The 12,767-nt window shown below is 67.3% G+C and overlaps 1 protein-coding gene across 2 annotated transcripts; it reads right to left on the bottom strand.

The window, feature by feature from the left end:
* Positions 1-215: 215 nt before the first annotated feature.
* On the bottom strand, positions 216-12,203 carry CANT1 (calcium activated nucleotidase 1). Of its 2 annotated transcripts, none has more exons than XM_039502011.1 (4): positions 12,039-12,203; positions 6,043-6,697; positions 5,515-5,718; positions 216-4,888 (listed from the first exon to the last, which is right to left on the bottom strand). In XM_039502011.1, exons 1-4 carry the CDS (start codon positions 12,174-12,176, stop codon positions 4,518-4,520), a joined length of 1,368 nt encoding a protein of 455 aa, XP_039357945.1. In that variant the 5' UTR covers positions 12,177-12,203; the 3' UTR covers positions 216-4,517. The 2 variants fall into 2 exon arrangements, with proteins under 2 accessions (XP_039357945.1, XP_039357946.1); XM_039502012.1 differs by lacking the exon at positions 12,039-12,203 and adding an exon at positions 9,614-9,741.
* Positions 12,204-12,767: the final 564 nt, after the last annotated feature.

Here is a 12,767-nt window from a genome sequence, read left to right as displayed (position 1 = left end):
ACCAGGGCACCATGCTGTGTTGCCATGACAGTCAGCATGCCAGGCATGTCTGTACCTGCGTGGAGGCCAGGCACATGCATCCCTTGACGGGGCTGGGGCTGGGCTGATGGGGAGCAGCTGCAGTGCCAGCCTCCAGCTGGGAGTTTGTTCCACACACTTGCAAGTTGGTTCTGGCACAAAGCAAGACAGGGCTGCACTGGGGACTCTGTGCCCTCCTGCCAAGGGGTCTGAGGCCTTGGCTCCCCTGGCCTAGCCCCTCCAGCTGCCACTGGGCCATCAAGCCCAGGAGAGAAGGCCTGGAAAGCAATGGGGAGTATCCCAGGGACTCAAACCCACAGCCACACTGTATGGGGGAGAGCTCGTCCCCTCCAGCAGGGGGCAGCAGACACCCCCACTCAGCCCCCCCCCAGATACACACAGGGCAGCTGTGGGGTTAGGGGGAAGCAGCTCGTAATGGGAGGGGGGGCAGTGTTTACCTAGCGCTCTCCAGTCCCTGTGGTCTCCACTGGGCCACGCTCACACTCTGGGTGCCGGGTGCCAGGATGAGCTGCAGCTGGCCCCACGTCGCTAGCCTGCTCCCTGGGGGCTGTGTGCCTGCGCCAGGGCTGCTCCAGTCCCGGGGGGGGGGGGGGAGCACTGCTGGCTGTTTTGAGTGTGCCGTAGCTGCCCCCCACAAGGGGGTGTGAACTGGCCCAGCGATGGGAGGGGAACAGGCAGCTGGGGATGGGGGGGATTTGCCCTGAGCCTCCCAGCCCCACCCCGCCGAACCCAGCTGTCCCCAGGACATGGGTGCTGGCAGTAAGGGGGGTGGGGGGGCTCTGGCCTAGTTCCTGACCAAGGCAGGCCTGGGGCTCCCTCTCCTCCAGGCTGTGCTGGGGGCTGCCCATAGTAAGTCATTTACTGCCAAGCCTCCCAGAGTCCTCCCCCAGCATTGGGCACCCGCTCTGCAAGGCAGCTGCTGCCCGCATGCCCCGAGCCAGCACAGGACTGGAGAGCAGCATGGCGCAGGCATGGGGCTGCGGCTCTGGCTTCCCAGCCAGCCCTGCTGCTGCAGGGACAGCACATGCTGCTCTTGTGACCTGACTTCAACCTACAATCCTAGTCCCCCAGCAGGGTGGCTCCTGCTGCCCACAGCTGGTAGGGCCGGGGAGCCCCAGGGACTGGCCTTTGGTCCCCTTTGATCCCCCCCTGGCCCTGAGAGAGACTGCCCCGCGGCCTGTGTGCTGCAGCCAGGCTCTGCAGCCAGCGTGGATCCCGCCTGCTGGAAGCCTTGCAGACCTGCAGCCTCTGATTTCACAACTTCCCTGGCAGGCAGGCGAGAGAACTCCCGCCGGAAAGGCAGGCGGAGGGGGATGCCGCGGCTACGGGCCTACCCTCCTGCCCCCCCCAACTCTGCCACTACCAGCATGCTGAGCTCCCCCAGCCGTGTCCCATCTCCAGTCCCAGCCCCTGCACAACAGGCTGGGGTGCCAGGGGACACCACTTCCTTGGACAGCCCCTGCGGGGGCCTGAACCAGGCTTGCTCCACAGGCAGATGGGTGCATGCTAGCTGTGCACAGTGGAGCACTACCATGGCCACTGGGTGCATGTGACCCCAGCCCCACCCAGGTCAAACAGGGAGGGCAGCAGGCAGCACGCTGCTCTGGGGCCTGCTCCGAGTACCGGGCAGACGAGAGGCCACACTTCCAGATCCAATGCATAACCTGGGGAACTCCCTGCCACTGGAGAGCTTGCACCTTCCTCTGGAGTGGCTGCTTCTAGCTGCTCTCAGCCACTGGCCTATACAGAGCCCTAAGCGATCCTTTCAGCCGGCAGGGCCCCCACTCAGCCCAACCCTACCACGGACCTCTGAAAGTGCAAGCCGGCACACACACTGCACGTGCACTTATCGCTGGGTTGGCCAGGCCCCGTGTCGCCAGCAGATGGATGCTGCCACCTACTGACGCAAGCTGGTTTTCCAGCACGGCAGGACATCGGCCCCAGAGAACCCGCTCTGGGTTCAGAGCTGGCACCCCACTGGTGCCCCTGGGCAGGGACTCAACCATCTGTCCTGCTCCAAGCTTGCTGGGAATGGGGCCTCAGGAGAGCAGAGGGCCGGCCCACCAGCCCCTGCAGCGGAGCCCCCCGGAGAGGAGAGAAGCTGCAGGACCTAGAGCAGGAGCAGTCAACAGGCAGAGCACAGGCCACAGCTGGACCGCCTGACGCTTCTGAACAGACGGCAAAACTCTGTTTATTCCCTTGTTAGTGCTAGTGTGGTGTGAACAGTCTCTCTCACATCTGGACCTTGACAAAAATAACTGACTACCCTGACCTAGAGCCTCTGCGGCCCTCCCCAGGGAACAGAGCCAAGGCCTGAGTCAGGTCAGCCCAGCCTGCCACAGGGAAGGGGAGCCGGTCTCTGCTAGAACAGGCCAGGCGCTTTCCCCACCTCCAGTCAGGGCCTGAGCACCCCTGGGCACGGGACAAGACAGGGGAAGGGGCAGCAGCTCTCCCGCCCCCAGGACAGAGCCCCCACAGCTGCTGCTAGGTCTCCTGACCGAGTGCCACCCTGCCCGTCTCTGGGACGGCTCACGGGGGTGTGGGACGCTCGCCTGGTGCCAGTGGGAACCCTGCGTGTGCTGGGCTGAAAGGTTCCCCTTTCCCTGCACTGTACCCCGAGATGTGTGAAGGGGCTTGCCAGGCCCTAGCCCCCAGGACAGGCTATCGGGGCTCCAGCCAGGGGAAGGCTGCCTACAGAACGGACCTGCTGTCCGGGTGCAGGAACCCTGCTGGAGACGTGCCAGCGAGCCCCTTTCAGCAATACTGCCAGCACCCATTCATAAAGCAACATCTGCCCAGCTGCCGCCCAGCCAGGGCCTCACCAGGACAGGGGAGGACTCAGGAAGAGGCCAATCCCATTCTGCCAGGCGTTCCAGGGGCCGGGCCGCACTGCGCCGCTGGCTGGAAAGCTGCATGCCTCGGTGGTTGGGACTGTCCCGTTTCACTGCCCCCCTACCCAGCGCTGGAGGGCGACACGCTCACCCCAGAACAGTCTGGTTTATCAGACGGATGCAGCAGCCAAGCAGCACATCCAGGTCACTAACCAGGTGCAACTGCTGCATCCGTCAGCCAGCAGGGCACGGACCAGGCAGGGGCCTGGGCCAGAGCTGGTGTGGATTCCTGCCTGGGGGTGTGTGGGGTGGGGGGCGCAGGCAGGCCTTGGTGAGGGACCCCCTGCCACAGGCATAAGGGGCCAGGGCAGAGGGACTTCTGGCCTCTGGGGCAGATGCAGGGACAAGGCTCCATTCAAAGTCACTTAGCCATTTCCCTACCCTGCCCAGGCAGAGAGTGGGGCCGGGCCCTCCCCAGGGGCACAACAGAGGCCAGGACCCCAGAGAAATCTGAAGAGGAAAGGCCAGAGTACCTAGGGACGGCCCCTTGGGCCAGAGGGGCGGGGAAGCAGCTTGTGTCAGGAGGACCAGGCCACTGTCCCAGCCCCTTCCCAGGGCAAAGGAGCAGGGAGATGAGAGTGGCAGCAGGCCAAGGGCAGGGCCAGGCGCTGGCCTGCTCCCATCCCCCGGAGAGCTGCAAGTCGGAGCCCTAACCCGCCGAGCTTGGTGCCTGCCTCGGCCAGCGGGGAGGGAGATGCCGGGAACAAGGGCCAGGCTGGGCAGGGGGATTCAGAGGGGATGCCTGGCCACTGGCTGTAAGGGAAGGAACTGGACTCCCCAGCAGGGATCCCCACTTCTCCAGGATGGCGGTCCCCAGCAGGAGGCCCCATGGCACAGAGCAGAGTGAAACCCTCGCACGGAGTTTGGGGCGTTTCACTTAATTTAATCTGTTAAATGGCCTGGCCTGTAGCATGGCTCCCTTCTGGCGCATCCGCCCCGGCTGCTCCAGGCTCTTTCCAGGCCGTGCTGCAGCCACACAGCAAAGGAGCAGCACTTGGGGGCTGGTTGCTACACACCAGCCTACTGGGCACGGCCCTGTTGGCACGAGCTGCTCCAACTCTGCTGTGCACCGCAAAGGCTCTTTGTGCTGGAGGGAAACTCCAGGGTAACGCAGCAGCGGGAGCACCAGGCTGCAGTGCAGGGCCCTGCCTGTGGGAGGGGAAATCACAGGCCAGCCTCAGAGATGCTGAGCAATTCCACTGCTCTGGCTGGGCAGGAAGGAAACACTTTCCAAGGGGCTTCGCTAAGGCCCCTGGAGACCTCCCGTTAGCACCCAGTGGTCTGTGGGGCACCCTGCGAAGGAAGGGCCCTGGGGTGCAGGACAAGGGCTTGCAGCCCTGCAGAGGAGCAGTGATGGCCTTTCACCACCAGGTGCCGGGGCCCAGACATTCAAGCCACATGTGCTGCAGCAACTCATCAACATGGTAACTGCAGAAGGCTGGGACCCAGCCCCGGAGCCACCTCCCACGGGCATCCAGGCCAGCTGCCCTGCCCCGCTCAGGAGCAGCGCGCCCCCCACGGCGACTAAGCTCAGGCAAAGCCCCGCGGGCCTGACCCCGGGGCGTCCCCACCAGGACAGAGTCCCTGTTAAATGAACTCAATCCCTTCGTATTTCATGGCCCCGATCCTGGTCTCCGGCAGCAGGAAGCGCCCGTCCAGCGTGAAGGCCATGATGTAGGTGGCGATCTTGCCATCGTCCTCCTCTGATTTCAGGGCCACGATGAGCTGGTCGTCAGTGTCGGGGATGAACTTGAAGGAGGAGAAGCCGTGGGTCGGGACCGCGGCCCCCACGTGGCTGACGGCGATGTCGCCGAAGTCCTGCGTGGCCTGCAGCAGCAGGTTGGTGCCCCGGTGCTCGTCGGCCTTCTCGTCGTAGCGCTCCTGGCTAGCCCGGCGCGGCAGGAAGAACCAGCGCTGCAGCGTCTCGCTCCAGGCGGCCGACTCGTGGATCAGGTAACCTGGGGAGGGCAGGGCCGGGGTGAGAGCGACTCCTGGGCAGGCAAAGCACAGGGCTGGGAGACAGGAGCTGCCACTGCTATCTGGATGTCACGCCCCCCTCTCCTGGGGCAGGGGAGTGGGTGCCAGCAGACCCCCTACTCACTGGGATTCCCACTATGCTGCATGGATGGTGCAGAGCTGGCAGCCAGCACATCTGGACAGAGCGGGAGGCCAGCCAGGCTGAAGTTGCCTGCCCCCAAGGAGCAGATTCCCCCTCCCAGCCCCCCAACACAGAGGGCAGCACACACCACAGCCCTGCCTCCAACAGCTCCATGGGGTACAGACTGCCAGCGCGCCCAGGGACGGCACCCTGCTGGACACGGCTCTGCACCACTGCGGGCACAAGACTGGTCACAGCACAATGGGCAGGAGGGGCCCATCCCCTGGCACCCAGCCCCACCCACATCTGCTCCCCGTGGGGGGGCGGGGGGGAAGGGGAGGTTCAAACCTCCAGTTCCTTTAGCACTCGCATTGCCCCCCACAGCCTAGAGGGTACAGAATCAGGAATTCCTTCCAGGCCCTCCCTGCAGGCGCAGATGGGACTGCCCAGGCCTGCGGGCAGCTGGCGGGCGAGCCCCCCTCTTACCTGGGGGGCTGATGCCAGCCGCTGCCCTCAGGGCCTTGTAGTTGGAAACCCAGTTCTCATGGCCCACGTCCCCCTTGGAGCCGACCACCTTCACCCACTCGGGGTTCTCATTCATCACCTCCCCGGTGGTCGTGGTCCACTCCTTCCCCAGGCCACCGACGTACAGGTGTTCGTCCTTCACCGCCAGCCACTCTGCTTTAAAGCCTAGGCAGAAAGACCCAGTGTTAGCTTGCACAGGGGGCCTCAGCCCTGCAGTCAGGGCGAAGGGGGGGGATGCACCCACAGGGGACAGGGCCCCAAGCAGGGGCAGACTGGGGCAGCAGGGTAGGTTCCCCAGCAGTCAGGAAAGCCTCTCCCAGCCGTTCCTTTGGGGGGGAGGGGGGGGGATTCCCATGGCCATGATCCAGACGCCCAGCAGGGCATGAAGGGAGGGGCTGGGCTACTGGTCACCCTGCAGCTTTGCTCGGGCTGCAGTTTGCCCTGGAGCAGGGCTGCGGCAGGGAAGCCGAGGGGAGAGGCAGAGCTTACCTTTGCCCACGGTGCCATCCCCATCCGATAGGATCACCCAGGGCACCACCGTGGTGCCCTCGATCAGGTAGACCACTCCCGTCCGGTCGTCCACTGCGTACAGTTTCCCGTTGAAGACGACCAGCTCCGAGAGCTCCATGCCTCTCCCCTTTTCGGCCAGGTGCGACTCCAGCAGACTGTCGGCCCGGTCCCACTCCACCGTCACTCTGTCCCCGCTGGCCGACAGGGTCAGGTAGCCCTTCTTCAGGTAACTGAACCAGGTGTGCTCCTGCGGGCCCTTGGAGCCGGTGTCCAGGTCGGCAATGACCCCAATCCTGTAGCGCACCCCTTCCGAGTTCCTCTGGGGCGGGGACAGCGGGTAGGTGTCATTGTACCTGTCCCCGGGCAGCAGACTGAGCCGCCAGTTGTGGGCGTTGGCCGGGGCCGGCCTCCCCGTGGCCGAGCGGTGAAAGCAGAGCAGGAGCAGCACCAAGGCGACGCTGAGCGAGGACACCAGAATGGCCTTCCAGCGCAGTCGGAAGCGGGGGTCAGCAGCCTTAGTCATGGAAGCTAGGACGGGAAGGCCACCGACGCTGATCCGGAGGGGGTTCATAGACTCACTCCATTCCAGGCGCTGGCGGGGCGGGACGGGCATCAGCCTGGGGGACGGCAGAACCTGGCACCGAGCAAGAGAAGGGACAGGGTGAGACAGGGCCAGAGCTGGGCTCTCGCAGAGCACCCTTGGGTGGGGCTGTGCTCCTGTCCCAGGGTAGCTAGCAAGACCCCGGGCTCCGCCCTGCCACCGGCAGCACCCATGGGGTGGGCCTGTCTGCTGACATCCCTGCCCCCGGCATGCGCTCATCACAGCCTCAGGACAATGCGAGCCGCTGGTGCGCCCTGCTCTGCGGGCAGATCTGAGTTCAACTGACAGGTAAGTGGGAAGCCCCTGAGAGGGCCCGGAAGATGAGGTGCCCCATCTGGGGAATTCCTGTAACTCCCTGGGGGGAGGCGGGGCCAAGACTGGCTGGGAACAAGCATCCCCCCCCCCCCTCCCCAGCAGCTCCCCTGCTCAGGCTGGGAGGGATGGAAAGCACAGGAGCATCCGGAACAAAGGAGAATCAACCCTGCGCCTCTGAGCGGGATGGCCAGGGCCCTGCCAAGCCCTGAGTGCCCCCACCAAGGGATCGCCCCAACTGTAACAGGCATGGCCTCCCTGGCCATGGGCACTGCCCTGCAGATTGTAAACACCAAGCCCAGGAGCTCTGCAGGAAAGCACGACCCCCGGAGAGGCGAGATCCCCACTGCACCGCGGCCCACGACGGGGAGACGCCCAGTGAAGCGCACACAGCCAGCCTGCAGCAGAGCCGGAACCCAGGAGTCCTGACTCCCAGTCACAGCCACTCCGTAACATCCCCACCTGATTGAACCACCACCTGGCGCACACCCAGCCAGCTACCGGTGCCCACCCATCGCGAGCGAGAGCTGGGGGTGACCAGCCCTGGCAGCATCCCTGCCAGGCACTAGAAACCCCATAACCCATACCTGGCACCATGCTATCCCCATGCCCATCACACACGGTCCTGCAGCCGGACCCCAGGGTCCAGCGGCACAGAAGGAAGCAGCCGCAGTGTCACCAGTTCTGCCCTGGCAACACTGCAGGTGCGGGGTTCCCTGGGAAGGGAGGGGTGGCAGGAGAGGGCCTGACGCCCCCTGCCCATGGCACCTGCACCAGACAAGGGAAGCAGAAGAAAGACTAGACCTCCAGGCCCCACTCCCCTTGCAGCCTCTGCAGCTCACCACATGGCAGAGCCCAAGCACCAGCTGCTCTCCCCCGGCCCAATCCTGCACAAGCCCCACAGCAGTTTAGCAAAGCCCAGCAAGGCTGTGGTGGGGGCTGGGCCCAGCCCCCTGGCTCTGTCTAGGGTCCCGAAAGGGCCCCTCTATCGGCTCCCAAAGAGCGAGGGGCCCCATAGCTGCTGGCTCAGCTCTGACTCCCGCGTTGGCAGTGAGGCAGGCAGCTGCGTCCTGGCGCCCCGAGCCGCGATGCTGCCTTGGACGAGAGGGTCTGAAGGGTGAATGCCAGCGACCACAGAGCTGCACAGGGCATGCCCAGAAATCCCAGCTCCTCCCCCAGGCACAGCACAGCTGGGGAAGGGGCCCCACTGCCCTGGGAGCTACAGGGATGTGGGGCAGGAAGCGGGGAAACAGTGGCAGCAGCACAGGAGAGCCCCCGCAAGGGGTGTGGGAAGCACCCAGCTGTATGCTCAGCCCTTCCCCTGAACCGACCTCCGAGGGCTCCCAGCCCGGCAGGAGGGGAGCACAAGCCCCGGCCTAACAATGCGGAGAAAGGCCAAGTTCTCTGGTTAAGGGCAGAAAGCAAATTCGTAACAGCCAGGGACGGTCCCCAGGAGCCCTGGTCACCCCTCCCCCCACTTCCAGAGCTGGGGACGGGCCCCGAAAGCCCCGGTCACCCCTCCCCCCCACTTCCAGAGCCGGGGACGGGCCCCGGGAGCCCCGGTCACCCCTCCCACCCCCCTTCCAGAGCTGGGGACGGGCCCCGGGAGCCCTGGTCACCCCTCCCCCCTCCTTCCAGAGCCGGGGACGGGCCCCTGGAGCCCTGGTCACCCCTCCCCCCTCCTTCCAGAGCCGGGGACGGGCCCCGCCAGCCCCGGTCACCCCTCCCCCCCCCTTCCAGAGCCGGGGACGGGCCCCGGGAGCCCTGGTCACCCCACCCCCCCACCGGACCGAGCCGGGGGCGGGCCCCGGGAGCCCGGGGCACCCCTCCCCCTTCCAGAGCCGGGGACGGGCCCCGGGAGCCCTGGTCACCCCTCCCCCCCACTTCCAGAGCCGGGGACGGGCCCCGGGAGCCCTGGTCACCCCTCCCACCCCCCTTCCAGAGCCGGGGACGGGCCCCAGGAGCCCTGGTCACCCCTCCCCCCACTTCCAGAGCTGGGGACGGGCCCCGGGAGCCCTGGTCACCCCTCCCCCCTCCTTCCAGAGCCGGGGACGGGCCCCCGGAGCCCTGGTCACCCCTCCCACCCCCCGTCCAGAGCCGGGGACGGGCACCGGAAGCCCTGGTCACCCCTCCCACCCCCCTTCCAGAGCCGGGGACGGGCCCCAGGAGCCCTGGTCACCTCTCCCCCCACTTCGAGCCGGGGACGGGCCCCGGGAGCCCTGGTCACCCATCCGCCCCCACTTCCAGAGCCGGGGACGGGCCCCGGGAGTCCCGGTCACCCCTCCCACCCCCATTCCAGAGCTGGGGACAGGCCCCAGGAGCCCTGGTCACCCCTCCCCCCCCACGTCCGGGGCCCGGGACGGGCCCCCGGAGCCCTGGCCACCCCCCCCCCCCACCTCCAGAGCCGGGGAGGGGCCCCGGGTGCCCTGGTCACCCCCCCACTTCCAGAACCGGGGACGGGCCCCGGGAGCCCTGGTCACCCCTCCCACCCCCCTTCCAGAGCTGGGGATGGGCCCCGGGAGCCCTGGTCACCCCCCCACTTCCAGAGCTGGGGACGGGCCCCGGGAGCCCTGGTCACCCCTCCCACCCCCCTTCCAGAGCCGGGGACAGGCCCTGGGAGCCCTGACTCCAAGTCACCTGCTCCGAGCCGTCAGATCACACCCCCCCCAGACGAGGACGAAGATTCCCAGGCCGCTCGGACAGCCCAGGGGATCCTGCCCCACAGCCAGCAGGAACGGCCTTTGTCTCAGGAGCCACTTGCCCTCCTGGGGCGAGCAGCCGGCTGGGCAGGGAGCAGGCCCAGCCCCCGTGCGCTGCCGCAGCCCCACTGCTGAGCTGTGCAACAGGTGCCGGAACAAGCGGCGACGGGTGCTCAGCCCCACCCTGAGCAGGATCCAGGAAACGGCAGCCAGCTCAAAGGATCTAGCCCTAGCCAACCACGTCTTCTTAAAGACACAGCAGCCCTTTCCCTCCTCTCCCCGGCCTCGCCAAGCCTGCTCACCCCGGCCTGGGAGGCGGCCGGCGCACTGAGGCCTTGGGGAAGTCACTTTGTCTGCCTGGGGGGCGCGGAGCAGGGACTCACTAGTTAATGACAAGGGCAGAGCCAGGCCAGGAGAGCCCCAGCTTGACAAGCCAGACATGCCAAACCTGCTCTGGTGCATTGGTGCCTTCGCCTCCCAGCCCTTTCTTAGCTGCTCTAGGACTTCAGAGGCAGAAACAGCCTTTAGTTGGGGGGTGGGGGGCTGCAGCTGTCACAGGGACCAAGGGGGAGTGGGGCGCAGCCATCTGCCTTCCCTAGCCAGCCGTGCCCCAGGGAGGGGCTTTCCTGCCGAGGAGGCCACTCCTTCAGCCGGGCCCGCTCGCAGAACCAGGCTCTAGTCACCCAGGGCCTGAGTTCGGCTTGCCTGGAAACGGGGAGACACCCTTGTAACCGAGCAGCTCACTGACCCCCACGCGTAGTGACAGCAACTGCAACCAGGGCACCCCATGGCTGGGAGCGACAGCTGAGCGCCTGCATCCAGCACATGCCCCTGCAGACCCCAGGCCAGGGATGCCCTGTAAGGGGCAAACCTCTAGCAGGCTGGCACGAGAACCTGGCAATCAAGAAGCTCTCCGGGGAGGGGGTGCATCCAGTGCCATCCCCCAATTCACCAGCTCCCCTGGGTTAACAGCCGCTAGCTGCTCTCCTGGGAAGCTCCCCAGACAGCCCGGCTGCCTGGGGAAGGGATGCTGGCCAAGTCCCCAGAGCAGCCCGGAGGGCGTGAAGAGAGGCCTCGTTGAGCCGGCTGGATGGAGGACTGGGGGAGGCATTGTCTGCTCGCTCTGGAGCACAGCGCTGCACTGGAGCTGCAGGCCTCAGGGCACAGAGCAGGGGCACAAGCACGGACACTGCGGCTCCCCCATGAGACTCCCCCTGTAGATCGTGTGGGGCTGGCCAGGGATTAGGGAGCAGCCAGTGGGAGGAAGAGGGCGAGATTATAACACCCATGAAAGCCAGGGACAGAACCAAAGCCAGTGAGACCACAAGCCGCAGGGAGGTACAGTACCACCTCCCCCGCAACTCTACCCGAGCACCTCCAACCTGCCCCCAGCTTCTCCACACACGTGCACAACTCGGCCAGTGCCCCTCAGTCCCGACCCACGGCCCTGTCCCCACCCCCCGCACAGCCCTGCCAGTGCCCCTCCGTCCGAACACACAGCCCCTGTTACTCCAGCCCTGGACTCCCGTTCCCCCAGCTCTGCCAGTGCCCCTCAGTCCTGACCCACAGCCCCTGCCCCCCAGCGCGGTCCCCCCGCGCGGCCAGTGCCCCTCCGCCCCCCCCCACAGCCCCTGCCCCCCAGCCATGGGCTCCCCTGCTCCCCCAGCTCTACCAGTGCCCCTCAGTCCCGACCCACAGCCCCTGCCCCCCAGCTCTGCCCCTCACTCCCCCTACACACGCTGCAAGCAGGTGCAGAGGACACGGAAGGGCGGCTCAGGCCCGGGGCAGGACTCCGGGGACAGACCCCGACTCCAGCAGCCAGCGAGTCTGGGCATTTGGTGGCCAGGCCAGCGGGGGAGACCGAGCACCCCTGGGGGCAATGACCCGGCACAGGCCACGGAAACCCCGGGGGCGCTCTCCCCTCCCCCTCCCGCGCACGGTCCGGGCCAGGCAGCCCGCAGGGACCAGCTGCAATGGGGCCCCGAGTCTCCCAGCACCAAACACCCCACGAACGAAACCAGAGCAAGCGCGAGACCGGGGAGGGCACAGGGCCAGGACGCCTGGGTTCCATCCCCAGCTCTGCGGGCGGGGGAGGGGGCCCAGGACGCCTGGGTTCCATCCCCAGCTCTGCGGGCGGGGGAGGGGGCCCAGGACGCCTGGGTTCCATCCCCAGCTCTGCGGGCGGGGGAGGGGGCCCAGGACGCCTGGGTTCCATCCCCAGCTCTGCGGGCGGGGGAGGGGGCCCAGGACGCCTGGGTTCCATCCCCAGCTCTGCGGGCGGGGGGAGGGGAGCCCACTCCCCATCGCACGGGGGCGGGGCGAAGACCCCCCCCCGCGGTCACAGCCCCGCAGGCCCCGCTCACCCGGGCTCCTCCCCGCGGCGCCGGCCGCCGGCTGCTCGGGGCCTCTCGCGACGCGACGCTCCTGCCGGGCGTGGGAGGGGGAGGGTGGAGACAACCGCAGCGCGCAGGCGCGGGCCCGGGTACTCCAGCTCCCGGCATGCTCCGCGCGCCGCACTACAGCTCCCAGCACCCCCTGCGCAGGCACCCCGGAGGCCGCTGGGGGATGTAGTCCGGGCGGTTCAGGCTCCGCCCCCTGCAGGCCCCACCCGTGGGGCTGTTTGCGGCCTATCCCCCCGCCCCCCCGCCCCGTGACAGTCCCACTGTGCGGTGCAGCACCCAGGACCCCGGCCCTCCCCAGAGCATGGCCCCCTCGGGTGCCCCTGCTGTGCCCAGACGCCCCCATCGCCCCCGGCCCCATCAACACCGCGGGGGGGAATCCCCTCCTGAGTGTGAACCTGGCGCCCGAAGCCACGGTGATGGGCGTCACGTGCTGCTCGGACATTGGGCGCTGCAGGCCTCGGCACACGATAATCACCCAGGCCCCAGCCCTGCGTAGGATCGCCGGCTGCCCAGGATCATGGGGTTCTGTCCCAGGGGGACTGCAGGGCGCTCAGCCCACGGGCTCTGCCGTGCGGTGTGATGGGCTCAGGATCCGCTCACTTGCTTGGCCCTCAGAGGTAGCCACACTGATTGGAGTCTAGGACTGAGCAGTGCTGGGGTGGCAGTTCCATTCAGCGCCCTGCTGTGTCA

This window comes from Mauremys reevesii, linkage group 15 (assembly GCF_016161935.1).
Source record: "Mauremys reevesii isolate NIE-2019 linkage group 15, ASM1616193v1, whole genome shotgun sequence".
In the NCBI taxonomy this organism is placed as follows: domain Eukaryota; kingdom Metazoa; phylum Chordata; order Testudines; family Geoemydidae; genus Mauremys; species Mauremys reevesii.
The sequence above is the reverse complement of the archived record's forward strand: the minus strand, read 5'-3'. Positions and strand labels throughout refer to the sequence as shown.

Excerpts from the sequence above, each read along its gene's own strand:
- CANT1 (XM_039502011.1), bottom strand. The coding sequence starts at position 12,176 with ATGCCGGGAGCTGGAGTACCCGGGCCCGCGCCTGCGCGCTGCGGTTGT. Across the intron at positions 6,698-12,038 it reads CGCCGCGGGGAGGAGCCCGG|GTTCTGCCGTCCCCCAGGCT; the intron begins GTGAGCGGGGCC and ends GCTCGGTGCCAG. Across the intron at positions 4,889-5,514 it reads GGCTGGCATCAGCCCCCCAG|GTTACCTGATCCACGAGTCG; the intron begins GTAAGAGGGGGG and ends TGCCCTCCCCAG.